The 20,657-nt window shown below is 38.9% G+C and overlaps 1 protein-coding gene across 5 annotated transcripts in view; it reads left to right on the top strand.

Moving 5' to 3' along the window:
- The window catches only part of ROBO1 (roundabout guidance receptor 1), a 679,988-nt gene extending 659,550 nt beyond the window's left edge, over positions 1–20,438 (top strand). For all 5 annotated transcript variants that reach the window (XM_088157812.1, XM_088157825.1, XM_088157810.1 and 2 more), the window contains 7 exons: positions 1,638–1,782; positions 2,089–2,340; positions 6,060–6,469; positions 8,171–8,323; positions 16,383–16,694; positions 17,949–18,148; positions 18,748–20,438. In XM_088157812.1, the coding sequence (XP_088013938.1) occupies positions 1,638–1,782; positions 2,089–2,340; positions 6,060–6,469; positions 8,171–8,323; positions 16,383–16,694; positions 17,949–18,148; positions 18,748–18,762 (1,487 nt within the window). In that variant the 3' untranslated portion in view covers positions 18,763–20,438. The remainder of the gene's footprint in view (positions 1–1,637; positions 1,783–2,088; positions 2,341–6,059; positions 6,470–8,170; positions 8,324–16,382; positions 16,695–17,948; positions 18,149–18,747) is intronic.
- Positions 20,439–20,657: the final 219 nt, after the last annotated feature.

Here is a 20,657-nt window from a genome sequence, read left to right as displayed (position 1 = left end):
TGTTGTCTTTGGTAGTCCAGTTGCCTTAATCCCAACCCATGCTCTGTCCTGACCGATTCTGACTGGGGCACAGCAGAGACATCAATTTGTTGATGAACCCTGCTGTGCCTCTGGGTGATCTGAATTCTCAGTGGCTGGGATGGGATAAGCACGGCTCCCAGTTCTCCCAGCTGCTCAGCAGTGTTCTTCTGGGAGACAGTCTTTAGCCAGCTCCCAGGTCTAAAAGATGAGGATGTGGTGCTGAGCCTGTGCTCGATGATGTTAAGACTTGAAATGCATGGTATGAACCATGCAAATTAAAAATGAGAGAGTGGTGTTCTCCGTGCTGATACCTGCTAGGGTTACTCATAACTCTAACAATTTATAGTCCTGTGCCAAGGACTCCAGCAGGAATGAAGAAAGGTGGCCAAAGTAATAAATTAATTGTGTTGAACCATGTATATATCATGGTGCTTAGGATACAGAATGCAGGTTGCCTTGGGATAGTTAGTGTCTCGCTTGACCTACTGAGATACCGCAAAAAACAATTGTACATGGCTAAAACATTTGCATCTGGCAGCTAACGTGGGACAATAATAATCAGACCTATTGTCAATAAGAGTGGAAAATCTGAGACAGCAGAAGTGAAAAAAAGAACCTTCCTAAATCTCACTGCAATATATTTAATCGTGTATATAATGCTTTATTGTGATAATATAAATTCATGCCTCAGTTTAACAGAGAAATGTGAAGGAGTCTAAAACAGCCTCAAAACCACAGTGACTTTATCTACATAAAAGGAGTTTATCTATGATGAAGGCGTAACAATAGCAAAGAAGAATTAAAATGTATATATACCAAGGAACAATGGTTGAGCCAGTTCTCCTAATAGCCATGTCCCAACTTAAAATTAGAGACCACCTGAATAATTGGTCTTAGTCAAAGGTTTTTGAACTGTTAAAGCTGCATTGCTTTATTATGAGCTGTAATTTTCCAGTAATAGTAGTTGAAAACATTTGTGAAATACTTAATCGATCTTTATTTTTTTTCCTGTTATTTTAGTTCTTCCAGCAATTATTTTCAACTGCACCTGCCATTTAGACTAAAAGTAGTAATTTCATTGTGCCTAAAATGTTTCAGTGGACAAGTACAAATTACCTATATTCACTGACTTAATGCAACAGTAGAACTTTAATAGATCATATCTGTATCATATTGTATTTTAGGTTCTGGCAATTAAGTAGGATAAAGGCACTTCAGAAAATATGTCTACAGCTCATTTGTTTTAGATGATAATCTTTAATGTAATTAACAGAAGTAGGAAGCTCACTCTTAATGACATTGCTTGTAAAATTCATTTATGGTTTTATCACATTTTGACTGTTTTTTAAAAAAATTATTTTGTATCCCATGTGTTTTTTTCCATGCTATGTAAAGTTTCTGGTTCAATTCAACCACTTAAAATGTAGTTCAGTTCTACAAAGAGGCTAAAAGTAAAAACTAGTGTAAAAAGGAGGAATGCCAGTTTGCTCCAAACTGAGCAAAGGAGTAAATTCCCAAAGAATGCAAGAGCATCTGGGAAGGGACTACAGTTGTTTTGATTTGCACAGCTAGTGCTGAGGAGAGCCTTACAAATATGTGCTGCTTTTTATTCCCAGGGAGTCAAGGGCACAAGAAGGGTGCTCGGACCCCGAAGGCTCCCAAGCAGGCTGGCATGAACTGGGCAGATCTTCTGCCACCCCCTCCAGCACATCCACCTCCCCACAGCAACAGCGAAGATTACAGCCTTTCAGTGGATGAAAGGTAAGAAAGAGGAAGACACTGTGCACCTCCCACTTTAATCTCTAGTTAAATGAAGTGTGATTTGCCCTACAAGCTGGCAGTGAGACCTTCCTGCAGCACTGTTCTGGTGCTGCTCGTTGAGCTGCAGTGTGGAAATTTGGACAGCACTTAGTGACAGTGGTGTGCATCCACTCGGCACATCCTTATGAGCTGTTCTCAAGAGCACAGAGAACAATGGTTTGTTTCTGGGCTGTTAATACATGTATCAGATATGCTAATTACACAGTACAAATTTAAGTCCTTATTTTCTTAAAAAATTAATTTTAGCTATGACCAAGAAATTCCTTGTCCTGTGCCACCTGCAAGGATGTATCTGCAGCAGGATGAGCTAGAGGAAGAGGAAGAAGATGAGCGAGGTCCTACTCCACCTGTCCGAGGAGCAGCTTCCTCTCCAGCCGCTGTCTCCTATAGCCATCAGTCAACTGCCACTCTCACCCCCTCTCCCCAGGAAGAACTCCAGCCCATGTTACAGGACTGTCAGGAGGATCTGGGACACACACAACACCAACCTGACCGGAGGTGTGTGAATGCAAATGTAGCGAGAGGGATGTGACGAGAGTCATCCGAGCCCCACTGAAAATTCCTGTTGGATTTAGTGAGGCCAGCAATTTCCCCATTATTCTGTTGCTATTTAACTTCTAATGCAGGATGCTAGAACTATTTTAACCTAAGAAATTGGTAATTAAGTTGCTTTATTATTGTACCATGGGAAGAAATGCAGTATATCACTTTAGGGTACGTACAATGCTGACATAAGTTAAATTCACAGTCATCAGGTTATTAAAGTGGTATCGTTAACACAGCTTACCATATAATTACAGTTCCATTGTTTCCAATAGATTTACTGCATTATTACCATAAAATAGCATGCATTATTTCACAGTAACTGTGCAATTAACTTGTCACCAATATGTATGAATATATATAAATATATAATTTATATAACCTATAGATTTTCCTCCTCTCATAAATCCTAATACAGGAAATTACTGCTTGCAAAATTTTCTTAACATTTCCATCTAACCTTATTTAAAGGAATGACCAACATTAATAAAGACAGATATTTGCTACAGGGAAATTTTGTTTCTTCTCTGAGTTGCTTTTACAACTGTTTTGCATATAAACTCTCACAGCTTCTCTCCCATAAAGCAGTGAATTCTGAATGAGCCCTTTTATCTTTGATGCTTACATCTCTTGGCTTTTGTTAAGAAGGCACAGCTTTTCCATCCCAAATGATGGGCTTTTATTATCTTTTTCCTCCAGTGGTTTGCACATACTGTTTATTGCCACAAATATATAAACTTACCTGCAGCATTCTATGTAGAATTTCTATTTTTGGCAAAATGCAAGCCTCTTACAATGAAATTAATATGATTTTTCTGAGTAGACTGTAGAACTTAGATTTTTCAACGTAAGTTACTGAATATTTATAGATGCACTTTCCAGAATTTTTTTTTAAAGTTAGGTCATCTTTATGGTTCTCATTTTTTAAAGTAGGCAGTAGTTATGCATGTTTTTTTAAAGGAGCCTATATCTGCTTTTACTTTAGCTCCCCCCTACTTGATATGCCTTGGTTTGTTTCCTTTACTCTTTGTGGTAGCACTTGTACTGTGTATCTTTCCTCTTCCTTATCTTCCTGAGTCTTTAAAATCACTCTTTTCATTAGTGGATGGCTAATTTCCTGTTATTTCCATTGGTCCTGGTACACTGGTCCACAGAAGTGTTCATTTTAATCACCTAGATTTCCTGGGTTATTTGAGAGGTAAAACTAGGTGGACACAAAAGAAAAGGGAAAAGCTAAGTGACCAACAGTCCTGAGTGACTTTCCAGAATCTCTGTGATTTTCTGGAGATTGGGACATTGTCCTGAGATACAGAATGGAGTAGACACAGAAGCAGATGTATACAAACATGCATAATCAGCCAGCAACTTTCTGGAAAGCAGAAAGTTTGCTCAACAGAAAGACTCGTGGCTGATCACCATCAATGCCATCAAAAAATAGTGGCAGAAGGAGAGCTGGAAGGATGTTCTAATATAAGCTCCTAGGGCATACAGCTTACTCCTTTTGTGGACTAAAAATATTAAAATGTGTATTTATTTTGTCCCTCCTACAATGGTTTAGTATAGCTTTGCTGAAAGTCTTGGAATTTGTTAGTGACTAATTTTGTCTCTTCCATCTTACTTTTTCAAACGTTCTTTCTTTTCTTTTTGCTGCATCCATCCCATAATTCTAAAAATAGTCATACAATTCTATTTATTTGATTTGTAAGGTTTGGCTGACTACCTGTTCCATCTGCTGGTGTTGATATGACCCAGGGCTGCTGTTGAAGAATTGGATGTCCTGTGTTCAACAGCTGTTAACTCGTTCTGGAAGGATGGGGCTCTGTTTCTAATGTGGTGTGGCAATACTTTCAAACTCAGAATACATTCCAAGTGGTGCCTTTCCACATTGATTTGGGGTGTTTTATAAATGGTCGGGTTTTTAGTGAAAATAATGCCTGAAATGCTGTTTGTTATACTTTTTATTATCTTTACTCATAGTTCTGCTGAGTATTATTTCGTTTGCTGGTCATCTAGCATAGGATTCTAGTGGTGGTGGTGTACTGAAATATTTCTCTGTCTGGTGAGCTTGCTGGAAATACAGCAAACTGAAATAAAAACTTGTGCTCTGGAAGAGTAAAAAGGAGAGAAGAAACCTAAAGATTTAGTGGGATAGCAGGTATTATCAGAGCTGAGATAGGAGACAATGTCACTGTTAAAGCAAGAACCTGCATCAGATAAAGGGAAAGAAGTATTGCTAATTCTGTATGCCCGTGAACCAGCTGCTCTCAATTAGCCTATCCCTAAAGGTTGACAGCCAAACTGCATTTTCAAGAACCCTAACATATTTTGTAACCAGTTTCCTGTCTTCTAATACCAAAACCTAGAAAATAGACAAATATATCACAAGGACATTTGTCACAAGAGCTTTAAATTAAGGCAGTAAGACTTTATTGGGCAAGATCTTTAGTCAAAGCAGGTATAGATTCCAGGCAGCAACAGCTTCTGGGATTTGGGGGTGGTGTTATAAAATGATTATTGTATATTTATCCCTAAGTATTCTTCATTCTGTTCAGTACTTAATACAGCAAGTGAAAAAGAGTGATGATGTAGTCCAGGGAGGATCAAATTTGCTCTTGCTATATAGAGTGTTAGGTCTTTCCTTGCTAACATTTCTTTCCGAAATTAATATGTATTCCCATTTATTAAAAAAAAAAGCAAAAACAACAAAATTGCATGTCACCCACACAAATGAGTCGATAATACCATGAGAGTCACCATTTCTCAATGAGATAATAAGAGGGCAAAGTTGACAGAGGAAAATTACTTAGAATTTTTTTTCAAAGCATACTGTAGTAGAAATTCCTGGTGAGCACAGCCAGCAGGAGAACCGTCACTGCAGGAAGTGTGTTTTTTCCTGCCAGACAAATGGCAATTAAAGAGTGTGTCTGTGGCCCTGTGAAGAACTGTTGACAATGTTGCTACCTGGAACTTCTGAGTGAAGTATTAACTAATCTTGAACATTGATCTGATATCTTATAGTTTGCCTCCCTAAGCTGGAGATACCATTACTGACAAATTAGGATCTAAATTAGTTAACCTATACATCTGTATGTATGTTGGTACCCCTAAGGCCTAGAACTAACACTATGGCAGAAAATTATTTTATTTCATCACCTAGATCAATTTAATGAAATTGCAGTCTCTCTTTTCATATCTTTCTGAATCACCAGGGTGGGTGGAGGGAAGATAACACTAATGGAGCAATCTATTTGGATAGGTGCATCCGTTGGCATCGATAGTTTCAAGCTCTACGTTTGCAGTTATTTCTTTTGCTTATACTCTCAAGGGTGCACAAATAATTTCTTTGATAGCCACATGATCTGTAACCAACTCTTTGCTTAGCTCTACATGTGTTATTTAGGGGAAATGAACAGCTTTATCATTAAAGTCAGTGATAAAGGAACCGCATTAAAAAATCAAATTTCTTTGCGATAGATTTCAAGCTACATAGCTGTCGGTTCTGATTTACAGCAAAAGTATAAACTAAAAAAAAACAAATCTGAGCATTTCAGATATAAATTAGGTTGATTTAAAAAGGCAGGCCAAGCTTGCTGGGAAATAAAAAAAAAAACTATTTTCCTCAATCTGCTCTGTTATGTCATCTCAGTTCTTCTCACCCTTGTGTTTTTATGCAGACGCCAACCTGTGAGTCCTCCACCCCCTCCAAGGCCCATCTCCCCACCCCACACCTATGGGTACATCTCAGGGCCCCTGGTGTCCGACATGGATACGGACGCCCCAGAAGAGGAGGAGGACGAGGCGGACATAGAGGTGGCCAAGATGCAGAACAGGAGGCTCCTTCTGCGCGGCCTGGAGCAGACGCCGGCCTCCAGCGTGGGGGATTTGGAGAGCTCTGTGACGGGCTCCATGATCAATGGCTGGGGCTCGGCCTCTGAGGAGGACAACATCTCCAGCGGGCGCTCCAGCGTCAGCTCCTCCGACGGCTCCTTCTTCACCGACGCCGACTTTGCACAGGCGGTGGCGGCAGCCGCCGAGTACGCCGGGCTCAAGGTGGCCAGACGGCAAATGCACGAGGCTGCAGGAGGTGAGTGAGCCGTCCTCTGCTCCACAAAGTGCCCTTTGTGAGATGAACCTGCCCGCAGGCGCTCTCCGAGCTCCTGCTCTCTGCGTGTTCGGAAGTCAGGAAGAGGCAGAGAAGGAGTTTTGGTGAAACGGCTCAGATAAATTGCTGCTCCGCAATTTTTCATAAGTAGTTCCTACTTCTTTGGTCTCACTGACTGTGGACAAACATCGACCCTGCTGGTGGATTTATGCTCAAAACTGAATGAGAGGGGAGAAAAAAAAGGATTATAGAAGTCAATCTTTTCCCAGTATAAAGCTCCCTGTCTTTTCATTTCAGTCGCTCTACAAGATTTAATTCCTCCCTACTGAAATCTCCAAATAAATAGTAAACCTTTAGAGTCATATTTTCCCTGGATTTTTTTTTTTTTTTTGAGGAGTTCTATTCAGGCTTTTACTGTTGTATTATTGGGATGAACTGGCTTTGTGTCAGTTTCATATTTTGATAGCTGTTACGGGTTACATTTTAAATTACAGATTATGCATATGCAGCAGGGCCTTATGCATATGTTTGTGTTTTCACTTTTCCTTTCCCCTGGAAAACAATTGAACATATAAAACATGATACTTGAAATATTTCGTTTTTTACAACATAGTGGATACTAGTAGCACTGGATATATACAGGTAATCAGTAATCTTACTAGGCCAAATGGATATCATTACACTTCATCTAAAAAATAAGAATACAGCAGGCTGGGATGCAGGTTTCAGGCAGTTCCATGAATGTTTTGACAATCAATCCTATTAAACTGCCAGACCTGGAGAAGAGGTACTCTCTCACAACTGTGTCCACCCTGACTCCACAGATTTTCAACCTTCCTCCCACTTCTGACATCCTCTCCCAGTTAACAGTCCTTTGTTCCATTTCAACACAGCTGTTCATCATGAAGAGTGAGAGGGGATGTAATTTAGTAATTCTGGATGAAATCCTGACCAATTGAAGTAGGTGGCAAAACTCCCATTCATACCCATGGGGCCAGGATTTTATCCATTTTGTACAAATGAATTTCTATAAATATGGGTTGTGACTTATTTATTTAGAAAAGTCTTTTTACTTCCAGCTGCTAATATTTTTGCAACAGTTAGGTTCATGTTATGCAATGATTTCTATATGTTGGTATTATGTGTCCCTGACTGCATGTCCTTAAAACATGACACTTCTTGTCTGCAAATAATCTGTGATAAAATGCCAGCCATCCAGCCTCGATGCATTCCTGAAAATTCACTCAAAGTGGCAGAGGGGACTTCTGTACCTGAGACCTGCTGGTCACTTGCTCTGCTTATGGCAGGGATGACCTCGTGTGGCCCAAGCTAGGGGAGGGGAAACCTGAAAGGGAAACGTTCTGCTCTTTCCAGAAACTGGCTGGGTGGGAATCCTGCTTGTGCTTGCCTGATGATGGATTTCGTTGCTCCTGGGGCAGGAGCTACCAGCTACCAAGCAGCTGGATAATTTCTGTGCAACCAAGCCAGCCTGCCTAATGATAGGATAGCAAATGCTTCGATTTAGTTACAGCCCATTCTAAAACTGGATGAGCTTTACTATTGTTCCAACAGTGTATTTTTAGGTTTTGTACAGCTAGAGCATTCTGATGCAAAAAGAGAAAGTCTGAAAAGTCTTATTTTAGGTAAGAGAAATAATTGCTATTTTTTTATAACCATTTGCAGGCCGTAGACATTTTCATGCATCACACTGTCCCAGACCCACCAGCCCTGTATCCACCGACAGCAACATGAGTGCTGTTGTAATACAGAAGGTCCGACCTGCCAAAAAGCAGAAACACCAGCCAGGACATCTGCGCAGAGAAGTCTACACAGATGGTGAGTCCACTGAAACGGGTGAAAGCCTCACTGAACCTTCCTAAATATGCATTCAGTGCGTGTGCGTGAAATTTTTCCGCAGAGGTAACGCTGTGTTTCAGCATTCAGTGATTTGTGTTTCCTGTTGCTAAACACGCTGAACAGTTTAATCATTTTAAATGCCAGAGTTCCTTAATACTGTACATTGATGCTTCCACTCCAGAGCCTTGCACCTGTTTTCTATGGTGTCCTAATCGGCTAATTACCATCATTATTTAAGACCCCAGATAGCTTAAATAGTACAGTCATTGAGAATAATGCATGGTTAGGATTAAAATCTTTGGTCACGTGGCTGACTATTAAAACCTTCAGAATGTGTCTTTTCCTGGAAAAAAAAAAAAAAAAAAAGCAATTCACCATTCACATGGTGGACAGCCAAATCAGTGAATTGTAATCCTGACCACAGCATTGTTGCAAGCAGTTACTTTGTGAGTGAAAGCAAAATCTAATCATCTTCTCTCGTGCCTTCACACACAATATCAGCTCTTGCTGAAAAGGTAGTGCTTGTATTCTCTTGGGGGTGTAGGATGATAATGCAAACATTGTGATGTTGTCTAGAGAGAGCCTTTAATGAAAATGCCTCAGGTGGTGCAGCTTTTATTAAAGCACTGCCTTCCAGTTGTATAAAACAATCCGTGGGCTTTGTTGGAAATTCATGTAAGATAAATTCCCCAAGACTTAAACCCACCTTGTCAAGTTTGCTGAATTTGCTAACAGGAGGGAGATGTGGGGGAAGGGGAGGGAAGGGAAAAGGAAAGAAGGGCAGAGCTCCCCACCTCCTGCTTCTCTGCAACAACAATCTGATTAGGACTTTCATTACCAGCCTGAAATTTTTCAAAGAGGGGCATCATTTGCCATTATCATATGAAAGGCTAATATTATAGATCCTTATCCAGGATTACAAGAAGGGAGTTTTGAACCACTTCTCCCTGTGATTCCTGCCACTTGTCGAAAAAATTTAATACAAAGCTCAAAGCACGAATGAGCAGAAGTAATTTAGCAATGAGTGGTTGTCCGTGCTATTATCTGTACTTTATTCTGAGTATTTTCTCTCAGTAGCATCTATCTGATATTAGGCTGCGTTAAATGCTGGCATGGCACAGTGCACCTGGGCCTCTTGGCTTGTGCCCAGACCCCTTCTGTCAGCGAAACTGAGCTGTTGGAATATTATCTGATTTCAAGAGGTTATTACAGTGGTTTTGTGCATGTTTGCTTCTCTGAAAGGACAACACAAGGTGTAAATCTCAAAACTGTACCAGAAACTTACGTTTATGAGACTCTTGTAATGGCATTTCATGGGATTTAATTGACATTTTATCAGCTTCTATTCTCTTGAAGAGAATGCTCTTAACTGAGTAATTGGCAGAGCATCAAGCCTCAATACAAACACAATAGCTAGGACATTCGAAATAAATAAATAAAGGTGTTTTATGTGGCCATTTGCTTCTAACATGGGGATAAATAAGACGTGGACCTGTATTTGATGACACATTTTTGTGAAAGTAGTTATACAGAGTTAAATCATAGAGCCATTGTTGTTAAATATTGCAATATAGATTTGACAATCGTGATCAATATTTGTTTTGTGTTATGTAGCACCTGCTTACTTCAGCATATTTTCTAATTAGGTAAGAATTTTCCCTAACCTCTTTATAGTGCAATGCAATGTGGTCATTCAGGGAATAGCAAATTATGGCTTAGCTCCTTCAGATCTAATAAAATCTAGTTCAGAGGTTGAAGGACTTGTTTGGTTTTGATTTTTTAAAAAATAATTATTTTTTCCCCCTCAGTCTATTAGCATAAGCATATTTGGAACCTTACTGTAGATTCTAACCATTCACTTTAATAGCTGCAGCTAGTATATTTTGACCCTTTAGCTATAAAGTAACATATACCAATTGTTTTCCTTAAGTGGAAAAAAGTGATGTGGAAAGCAGAAGCATTCAATAAATACTAACAAGAGAAAAATAGCTTCCTTCATTACTTTCTCAGCCTCTGAAATGGAATTTTAAAGAATTGCATGTAAAGAATTTTCTTCTGTTCCCAAACTACCTGAATTAGTACTTGCTAATACTTCTGTGAATACAAGTGTAATGAAGAATTTAAATGATTAGTTGACAGGAAGGAGAGATATATAAATAAATAAAAGATTTTCATGAATGGTTGAAAATGCCAGGAGTATTATCAACAGCAATATGTATAAGTCTTTAAAAATTCGCTATTTTATTTTCTTCATGGAAAGACGTTGGTCTTTCTGAAGGTGTGTTTGTCACTAATGTAGCAAGAAAAGGCCTGATACTACCTATTTTTAAATACAGTACTCTCTGATCTACACTGAATTGTCCAAGTAGTAAAATTTTTTATTTTCTGTGAGCATTAGTTCAAGTCAGTTGCTACTTTATGTGGGATGGGATTTCAGCTCCCTTGTTTTGTTCCTTGACAGCCATAGAGGCAGTGAAATGTTCTTCATATTTGTTGCTAAAAATCTCTGCTCAGTAGGTGGTAAGGATTAAAATGTATGAATTTTTAATTGCTCTTCATCTAGCCTTTTAGGAGAGTTTACCAAGAATGCATTACAAGAACCAACTAGCAGATGTACCCTCCTTCTCAACCTTGACTGACCTACTTACATATTTAATTTAGAAAACCAAACTTTAAAAGAATACATTTGTCTTTTCTAAAAATATGTATGGGAGACTCTCTTCTGAACTGTCTTGAGTTGATTTATCAGTTGTTATAAAACCTAGAATTGTAAGCATTTAGATAAAAAGGATGAAAGTACTTTGCCATTGTTCTGATTCAGTAGGTCTTTCAATAGAAATTATGTTTTTCACAGTTCACATGAGATTTTAAATCCTGATTCTTCTTTAAATCTCTGAGTGACAAAAAATACTAAATAGTTTTGCAACTAACTGGCTGAGACTGTAACTGAGTTATTTAGCTGTATTACCAATGGCATGACATCAGGGCAACTGAATTTCTCACAAAAGGCAGTCGAACATCTGCCAAATATTCCTCGAATTTTCACTTGGAAATGTTCAGCCTTTATGCCTGCCAACACCATTTGTACTTTTGTCTCCCTCTGCCTGTGCAGTACAAAAAAATCTACTCTGTATGAAGCAAATTTTAGCAAGATACAAAATAAGTTGGAATGCATTTCTTACTCTGCTAAAAATCAGCTTGTTAATGAATTATAATAATTTTGAGATGCTTGCCCTCTTCTCAGTCCTCACTTCTGAGTCCATTATGAGATATTTTGTAAATATCAAATTTTTTACTTGAAGGAGGTTTTGTGGAGTGAAAATTGCTTTGAGATTTATGCAAATATACATAAAAGCAAAAAAAAGGCAACAGGCCACAGCTTTTATACATCACATAAAGTTTTGCTGTATTAATTTGTTCCTCCAATTATTGTGTACAGTGTGAGCCATGTTTCTTACGAGACAAAGCATGAAAACAACTTCACTACATGAATAATAGCTCAGATTATGATGTGTCTGGAAATCTTAAATGATCTCATAAGGTTTTTTAAGTCAGAAACAATCTTGAGTTTTACATACCAGCATGAACGTACAATAGACTAAAAAATCATTTTGTGTCTTAGAGAATGATAGAATGGCCTATGTTGGAAGGAACCTCAAAATTTATTTGGTTCTAAGCCCCCTGCCATGGTCAGGGACACCTTACTAGATCAGGCTGCTCAGAGCCCCATCCAGTCTTGCCTTGAACATGTACAGGGGTCTTCTTCAGTACTGCATCAAATCTAGAACTATGATTTTTTTTTTAGGGTATGACTGAAAAATCTGCAGCTTGATAGAGGTTAAAAGAGAGAGTTGTCTAATGAAGCCTAATTCCCTCATTGGTCACTACTTATAATTCATCTTTTTTGTGCTTATTTGAGGTTTGTCCACTTTAAACTAATTTAGCAGATTATTTTTCCTCAATATTGTTTTGATTATGCCCTGGTGTCTGTGTGTGTTCTCATTTAGAAAATTATCATCTCTACTTTCAAAAGACACCTATGGAAGGTTTCTCCTGTAGGCTGAGCTATGAAATGGCATCCATTAATTGTTTGAGTTAGGGGGGGAAGCAGGATAACAGTAATACATAGACATGAATAAAACATTTGAGCACAGCTGACCTTTAACAAATACTTCTGAGTTCTTTCTATTGGTTTGATGTTGCTTTGTGATTTATTTTTTATTCCTTACAATGGGAGCTTCCATTTTGCTTTTAATAAGAAGTGTGCCAGTTTGTACTCGAAGAGGCAGATTGAATCTGGATTTTCTCTGTGATCTGCGCTGTTAAAATAAATACCACAGGGGTGTAATAGTGTTGACCTCTGAAAGAGATTTTTTTTTCTCTCTGTTAAGGATTCTTCTCAGTCAGAAGTACTGTGTTATAATGAAGTTTTTTATAGTTCCCTGCAGGTTGCAAAAATGTTCTTGAAAGCGAATATCACTTTTCTTTAGTTATTACTGTGCCATAGAGCTGCTGCCAGTTTATGAAACTTTTTATATCAATGCATCTTCCCTTTCCATAGTCAAGATTCAACACCACTTTGTTCATTGTCCTGCGTAGCTGGATAGGATTCTTGAACAAAGTAGTTTGTTCCAAGGTATATTTTATAGGCTACAGGGATGTTCCTTCCCTTCAGTATTTATTCAGCCCGTGCACTGCCATGCCACATCTGCTGGCCTCTGGCTCCAAGGGTGGCTGAAAAGGCTGATGTTGGATATCTACACTCCCTTTTCATCAGCAGGTTCAAGAGAAGGGCTGTTCAGTGCTTTGTTATGGAGAAAGTGAGTGGAGCATGTGAGACACAAGGTACTTCATTGTCCTGGTTTCAGCTGGGGTAGAGCTAATTTCTTCTCAGCAGCTGTTGCAGTGCTTTGTTTTGGATCGGAATGGGAATGGTGCTGACGATGGTTTTCTACTAAGTCATGTTTCTCCTAAGTCAAAGACTTTTTTTTTTCCTTGTCTTATGCTCTGCCAAGTGAGGAGGTGCACAGAAGAAACTGGGAGGGGGCATAGCTGAGACAGGTGACCTGAAATGACCCAAGGGATATTCCACTCTGTGGAATACTGTCATGTCCAGTATATAAACTGGGTATTTACCCAGAAGGGCCCATCTGGGTTCAGGAATGGCATTGGTCAGTGGGTGGTGAGCATTGCATTGTGCATCACCTGTTTTTTCCCTTGTTATTATCACTATTATCATTACCATTATTGTATTATTTTACTTTTCAATTATTAAAGTGTTCTTAGCTCAACATACAAGTTTTACTTTAATTCTTCTCCCCATTACACTGGGATGAGAGAGGAGAGGTGGAAGGTTGAGCAAGTGGCTGAGAGGAATCTCATCTCCAGCCGGGATTAAAACCATGACAGTCGTTTTTGCTGCCCAACATGCACCCCCAAAGGGTTGAGATAAGGACAAATCCAACCAGAGTGTGTTAAAAGAAAAGCATCTGTGATTCTAGAAGCCTACAATTCTTGAGTTTGATTATCTTCATCCAGTTCTGAATCAGTGTGTCCTCTTCTGAGGGAAGAAGTACTGTGAGAAGAAGATTTTCCTCAAGAAGGAAAGTATTGTTGGAATCTCTACAGGCTAATTCAGAGTCTTATTTTTTAAACCTTGTCCAAGTTCTGTAATTGCTAACAGTGTTCTGTGAGGAATGGGGTCCATCTTCAGCCTTGCTTTGGAAGGACAGTTCTTATGCTCAATAAGCTTCAGTCGGGATTGACATGGTCTTATACACTGGGCTTTCAAAGAATGTATTACACACAACTCTGATGTCTTTGGCAGACTTCACATGATTATTCACATGATTGCTGAATTGTAAGAGACTATGTACTTCTTCAGAACAACACTTTCTGCAGCAGGTATTGACTCTTAAGGTCACATGGCTGTGGATCTTCGTGATCCAGAAATTCAAATTTGCACCTCCAGGGCTGGACAGCCCTGTGAAAGTAGTTTGGTTTGTTCTTTGGTGGCAGGACCTCACAGGACATTTTTAGAAGAGGTAATGCTACTCTGATGGCTGGAATTACAGACTTGCAATGCTGAGGTTGTGTACTGAGCAAAGGTTACCTCTCTAAACCATGTTAAACAGTTTAACAGATAACAAAGGAACACAACTGGTTCTGTGCTTTCTTGCCTTGTATGTTGTAAGGCTTGGTGCTGTGACCACTTCCCTGTGAGCCTGTTCCAGTGCCCAGCCACTATGGGTGAAGAAACTTTTCCTGATATCCAATCTAAACCTCCCCTTCATCTAGATTCAGCCACTTAGTTTATCCAACCCTACATTATGCCTTTTTAGGCTTTGAAAATGACAGTCCTTTTTCTTAAAAGATACCTGCAAATAGTGAGTGTTAAGTAGGTAGTCAAAATTAAGTCTCAATAGTCAATTGTTTGCCTTTAGCTGCTCTCAAAAACTGCTAAAATTCAACAAACAAGCTACGTTGATAGGATTTTTTTGTTTGTTTGCTTTGTTTGATTGTTGTGGGATTTTTTTCACCATGACAGTGGAGTTATTGCAGCAGGAAATCGTTTCCCTGAAGTATGTCCTACCTTACGAACCATACTTTTTGACATCTTTCTTCCTCTTCATTCCAGTCCAGCCAGTTGATAAAATTTCCAGTCTTGTTTAAGACAGGTCAAGGATAATTCCAAGATATGTCACCAGGTGAATGTGGTGACAGAGCACTGAATTCTGCATTGCTTTATCTTTCCACAGGGCTGGATCAAGTCACTCATGTTTTGTGTCACTGAAAAACCTCTTGAAAAATATCTGGCATCTGCCATATTTGAACTTATATGTATATATTAGATATCTGCTTTTTCTTACTCAGGAGTACTATCTTTATTTTTGGCCCAGTTTAGGTAAATTTCAGTTGAAACATTCTCTTAAATAGACTGTGTTTGAAAAATACAGCTGTGCCCTGATTTTTGTGGAAGTAGGAATGCACACTATTACAAAATGCTGAAGTTACGATTTTTAATAGTGAAAGGTTTTTTCTAGCAATTTCACTTGAGAATATTAACCTCATCTACTTTTTTTAACCTGTTCTTCTCTAATATCCATGTGAATTGTGCCTATAGCTTTATTGTGAACTGCTGTTGTATTGCCACTTCCTTGCTTGACTCCTGTATTTTCTTCTTCACATTTTTATTCCACAGAGCACTGTTGTATCCTGATGAACATTTTACATATTCTAGTTTTATGTCCTAATGCAAGAATATAAAAATATAATGAAGTAAATTATATGTTTGCTTTATAAATAGTATTTTAAAATATTCAGAATTTTAGAACCCCTTAGTCTGTGCTCATTTAGAGACAAGTGCAAAAGTCGCTGTGTGTCTTTTCTTCTTTTTTTTGGTTTTTGGGTTTGTTTTTTTTCTGAGAGATTATTACTTCATTGACTGACTGTGCCTTTTTTTTTTTTGTCACGACATGCCCACAGATATCAAGGATATGTGTGTTATTTTACCCCACTGTTTTAAAAGCAGACTGCAATAATAGATAAAGTTTATCCTTACATATGTCAGCAATGCATCTGATACACGTTTTTACATCCCAGCCTGTTTGCTTTAATGCTCACTACATTGAAGACCTTGAGCAATTGCAGCACAAGCTGCTGTGTTCTTGAATGGACTTAGCAAACAATTACAAATATCAGGAAGAATATGTTATTGTCCTTAACTCTTTGTTGGTATCCATAACTGGTATGTTAATATCCAAGTGCCTAAAGTTTACTGCAGTTTTTGGTAATGATTTTTAAGAAAATACTGTGATTTGAAAAGGCAGGGAGAGGTCGTCCTTTGTGTTTTTGAAGCTCAAGCTTTTGGAAAAATACCCATCAGCAGTTTTAGCAGTAACATAATATTTTGGGGGCGGAGAGAGGAGGGCGGAAAGTAAACAGGAGCGTCTGTTTCTTCAGTTCAAGTCAAATATTATTTCTAAACTTCACTAGTGCATGATGTCGTTGTAATTGCTCTTCTCCCTCAACCCCACAGATTTGCCCCCTCCTCCCGTGCCCCCTCCAGCCGTGAAGTCCCCGACGGCGCAGTCCAAGTCGCAGCTGGAGGTGCGGCCGGTGATGCTGCCCAAACTCGCCTCCATGGAGGCCAGGACGGACAGATCGGCCGACAGGAAGGGAGCCGGCTACAAGGGCAGGGAGGGGGCGGAGGGCAGGCAGCATCCCGACCTCAGGACGGGCTCGGGGGAGCGCAGGGAGCCCCAGGAGCCGCTGCCGAGCGACGGCAAAGCGCGAGCCAGCAAAGCACCAAAACGAGACGGCGCACCAGCAAAAAGTCACCTCCTCCAAGGTCATTCTGCCTGCTCGGGGTCTGCTGCAGTGCTGGGGGTTGGTCACTGGGAGCTTTGCAGGCTGCTGGTGTGGAATTAGAGCTGCTGAATTGCAGCTATGTCATGTATTGTATCATATCATCAGCTTTTATCATAACTGTAGTGTTAATGTTATCGGTCGCACTGCAGGATCTTGTTAGGGTAAAGCAAGCTTATTACAAGCTTACAAAACGTTCTTTTACTATTTTGCTGCCCTTAGACCTGTGTATTAAAGCTAATGCTGAGGAAACCAAAAAGAAGTACTTCTTAAGAGTTGTAAGGATCAGCATTCCTGCTCCTACCATACACTTGTAGTCTAGTTATATTTAATGTATCTAATTATAATCTGGATTGTAAGGCAACTGAGTGAAGTCAGCAGATCTGTAAGTCAGAGACTTAACTTTCCAACCAAAGGATCAACACTTGGCCCATTTTGCCAATTTCTAGAGGACAAAAGGGCCAGAATGATACCTGGTCCCAAGAGTAAAAAAGCCCTCGTAGTTGTGGATTAATTAGAAACACAAACTCGCATAGCATTATAGGAGCCAGACGTGATGAAAGTAATCTCTTATATATGAAAAGTGGTAAGTTTACTAATTAATGGAAAATGCTAAGAATTCACCAAGAGCACAGATTGATACAAATGCCTGGTCCTTTCTACCTACAGGTATTTAGAGATAACATCAAGGGTGTTTGGGTATTAAGTTGGTTAAGTGGGTACATGAATAAAAGTTTGATTACAGTGGGTTGCTGTAGACAAAAGTTATTAGAATGCTACCACAGAGGATGGTGGTGAAATATTAAAGCATGGCCACTGATTGTATCTCAAATTCAGCCTGAGAAATGCAGGGTGCAGTATTCAGATGGAATGAGTTCCTTGTATCATATGGGTATTCTCATTTCCTCCTACTCTGTCATATCGAATATATACTACAAGGGGTGGGGTTTTTTTCATTTTCCTGTAGAATATAGACCAGGGATCCTAAATTGAAATGGAGTGGACACTAATCATGAATTAGTTTTTCTGTAGTGAAAGTTACTATGTAAAGGCTATAAATTTCCTTGAGAAAGCTTCTATAATTCTGCTGTGGAAGCAGCATATTTCATGTTCTTGTCAGGCATCACTTTAAGCCTCCTGAGAATCATAAAAAGTAAATCAACTGCATGCAGAAATTGTAAGTTCACAATATCTCTGGGCTTGTAAACATAACAATTGTATGCATTTAATTATACAGAGGACATCCTGCCATACTCTAGACCTACATTTCCAACATCAAATAATCCTAGAGATCCCAGCTCCTCCAGCTCCATGTCCTCAAGAGGATCAGGAGGCAGACAGAGGGCAGATCAAGCAAATCTAGCCCGAAGGAATGTTGCAGAAATGCAAGTACTGGGAACCTATGAACAAGAAGAGGAAGAAGAAGAAGAGATGGAGGTAACTGCAGTTGTAATACTGAAGATGACTACAATAAAGCTATTTTTATTTTTAGACAGATGCCAGGAAAAAATGCTTTTGAAATAGAAATATTTCTGTTCAGGAAAATTAGTGCATTTATCTGTCCATTAATGTTATGCCCAATCCACATAAACAAACTAGGAATGTGTCAAAACATAAAAGACAAGTCATGTACAGTATAATTGTTATCATACTAAAACTTATGGAACAGAACTTGCAGAAATACAATATTTTGAAGAGTACTTTACATTACCCAGATTCCTTCAAATCTGAAAATTAAGAACTAGAGCATCTAAGAACACCGTGACATTGCCTTTCACATCTTTTGACAGTTTATCATTCTAAATTTTATTAGAAGTTAAGATACAAAATTTTTCTCTACTTTTTCTGCCTGATGATATTGATTCAATTTAAATACTGATTGTAGAAAGGGTGGCCAACACACAGTCGCATTGCTGTGCATAATTTAAACTAGTAATTATCATTTAGAGGTAGCAAATCTCTAGGAAGTATGTAAAATAAATTTTAAGTAATAAAGGTTAACGTTAATAATTTGTATCCCTTTTTTTTTAATACAGGAAACAGAAAGCTGAAGACAACGACATGTACTGTAACAGGCTTTTAAAATCTAATCAGAAAAAAAAAATAAATCACTTAAGATGCCTCAAGTCTGATGATGTTTGACGCCAGAAATAATGTTCAGTGCAATCAGAGTGTACAATTTTTCCTTTTTCCTCATGCCATCAGAATGCTAGTTTTTATTTTACTCTTTCTTTGTAAACCCTCCTCACTAGGAACGGCCCTTGCCTGTTCCGTAACGCCGAGCGCATCCCCCTCGCTGCCCGAGCAGGCAGGGGAGCCGCTCTTCCAGGTGCTTGGGCCAGCTGCTGCTCCAGGATTAGAACAGGAGGGAATTCCAGGGGTTCCCTGGCATTCCAAGGTTTCTCCCCAGCGAGGCGGTGCTCAGTGCAGTGCCAGCTCACCGGTGAGCCGGTCGGTGACACCACAAGGGACACGGCAGCGACCGCGGAGTGCCCGGAGTGGACGTGGTGCAGAACATTCCTTGGTTCTCACTGTGGTCTGCAGCCAGTGCAAATGGCATCTCGCAGTTTTAACACTGTCTGGGGTTCTGCCAGTCTCTTGCTAGCCTTTTGCAGATGATACAGTTTGACAAACGAAAGTAAAATTAATTTGGGACAAGATGGCTCTTATTGTAAATATGTACTCATTTTAAGCCCCTGTGGTACTTTGATTTGTATTTCCATTTTCATCATAAAATACAATCTTATTAAAAATGTCCTTTGGGATAGGCAGGAGGTAAGCCAATGTGATTGCTGTTTGCCTAATCATAGCATGAGCAAGTTTATCTGAAACTTTTTTCTAATTTCCAGCTTCAACACTGCTTATGAAAAGAAAATCAATGGACATTTTTAATAACGATTAGGTAATATCATCAACTGCTACTGGCCCAAATCTCAGACCTCTACTTGTGTCAATTCACCTTAAAGAAGAAGTGCCACTTAAAGAAGTTTTGTTTGATCTTGGCGATGAATTTTTTTGTAATGCACTGCTTATCTTTTTTTTTTTTTGGTTTTAAAAGCACAATCACTAAACTTTGTTTGTAAACCATTGTAACTATTAACCTTTTTTTTGTCTTATTGAAAATGTTAAGCATTTGTTTGGGATATTTTTCATCTTTTTGTTAATGCTCTATGTTTGTATTTGGAATATTTGAATGATGACAGATGGTAAAGTAACAGACGTAAATGTGGGCCATAATCAAAACACTTTTCACTTTTCCTGGACTTACAGAAAATTACCAATTTTTCTGTGGCCTCTCTCAACATTGGATTATCATTAAAGCTGAAATAGAGGCATTAGTTGCATTGAATTTGCCAAATGATGTCCTCTGTCTGTAGATTTTCTGATCTTTTTTGTAATTATAAAATTTCTTTGTCATTGGTGCTAATGGAAAAATGTGTGTTTGTTTATTGACAACTATCAGGACTAGCCCCAATGAAAAAAAAAAAATGAAAAAAAAAAGTGTTTTGGTGTTTACCGAGGACTGAAATTTTTCATTTAGCTGATTTTTAAAGAAAGGTTCCATAGAAAGGGTGTGCAGTACTAAAGGAAAAATCCATGTGATTAATGTTTTCATTATGTTCATGTAAGAAACCTCATATTTTAGCCATAATTTTGCATACTGAGGATCCAATAATCAGAAAAGTAATTTTTGTCACATTATTTATTAAAAATGTTCTCAAATACATTACCTTTTCTGCGTAGTTTCTTGTGTTCCCTGAAGCATAATTTTAGGGGAAACTCTAATTTTATTTCTATTGGCAAGAGCCAGGATCTGTTCCACTGAAATCATGCAGCTACAGTAGCATGAGCTAAGTGGGAGAACTGGATGCAGCCTAGGATTTTGCATAATTACAGTTGATTGCCTTAAAGATCTGATTTCTGGGCGCTTCATGGACTGTGATAA

This window comes from Sturnus vulgaris, chromosome 2 (genome assembly GCF_052056855.1).
Source record: "Sturnus vulgaris isolate bStuVul1 chromosome 2, bStuVul1.hap1, whole genome shotgun sequence".
NCBI classification, from domain to species: Eukaryota; Metazoa; Chordata; class Aves; order Passeriformes; family Sturnidae; genus Sturnus; species Sturnus vulgaris.
The sequence above is the reverse complement of the archived record's forward strand: the minus strand, read 5'-3'. Positions and strand labels throughout refer to the sequence as shown.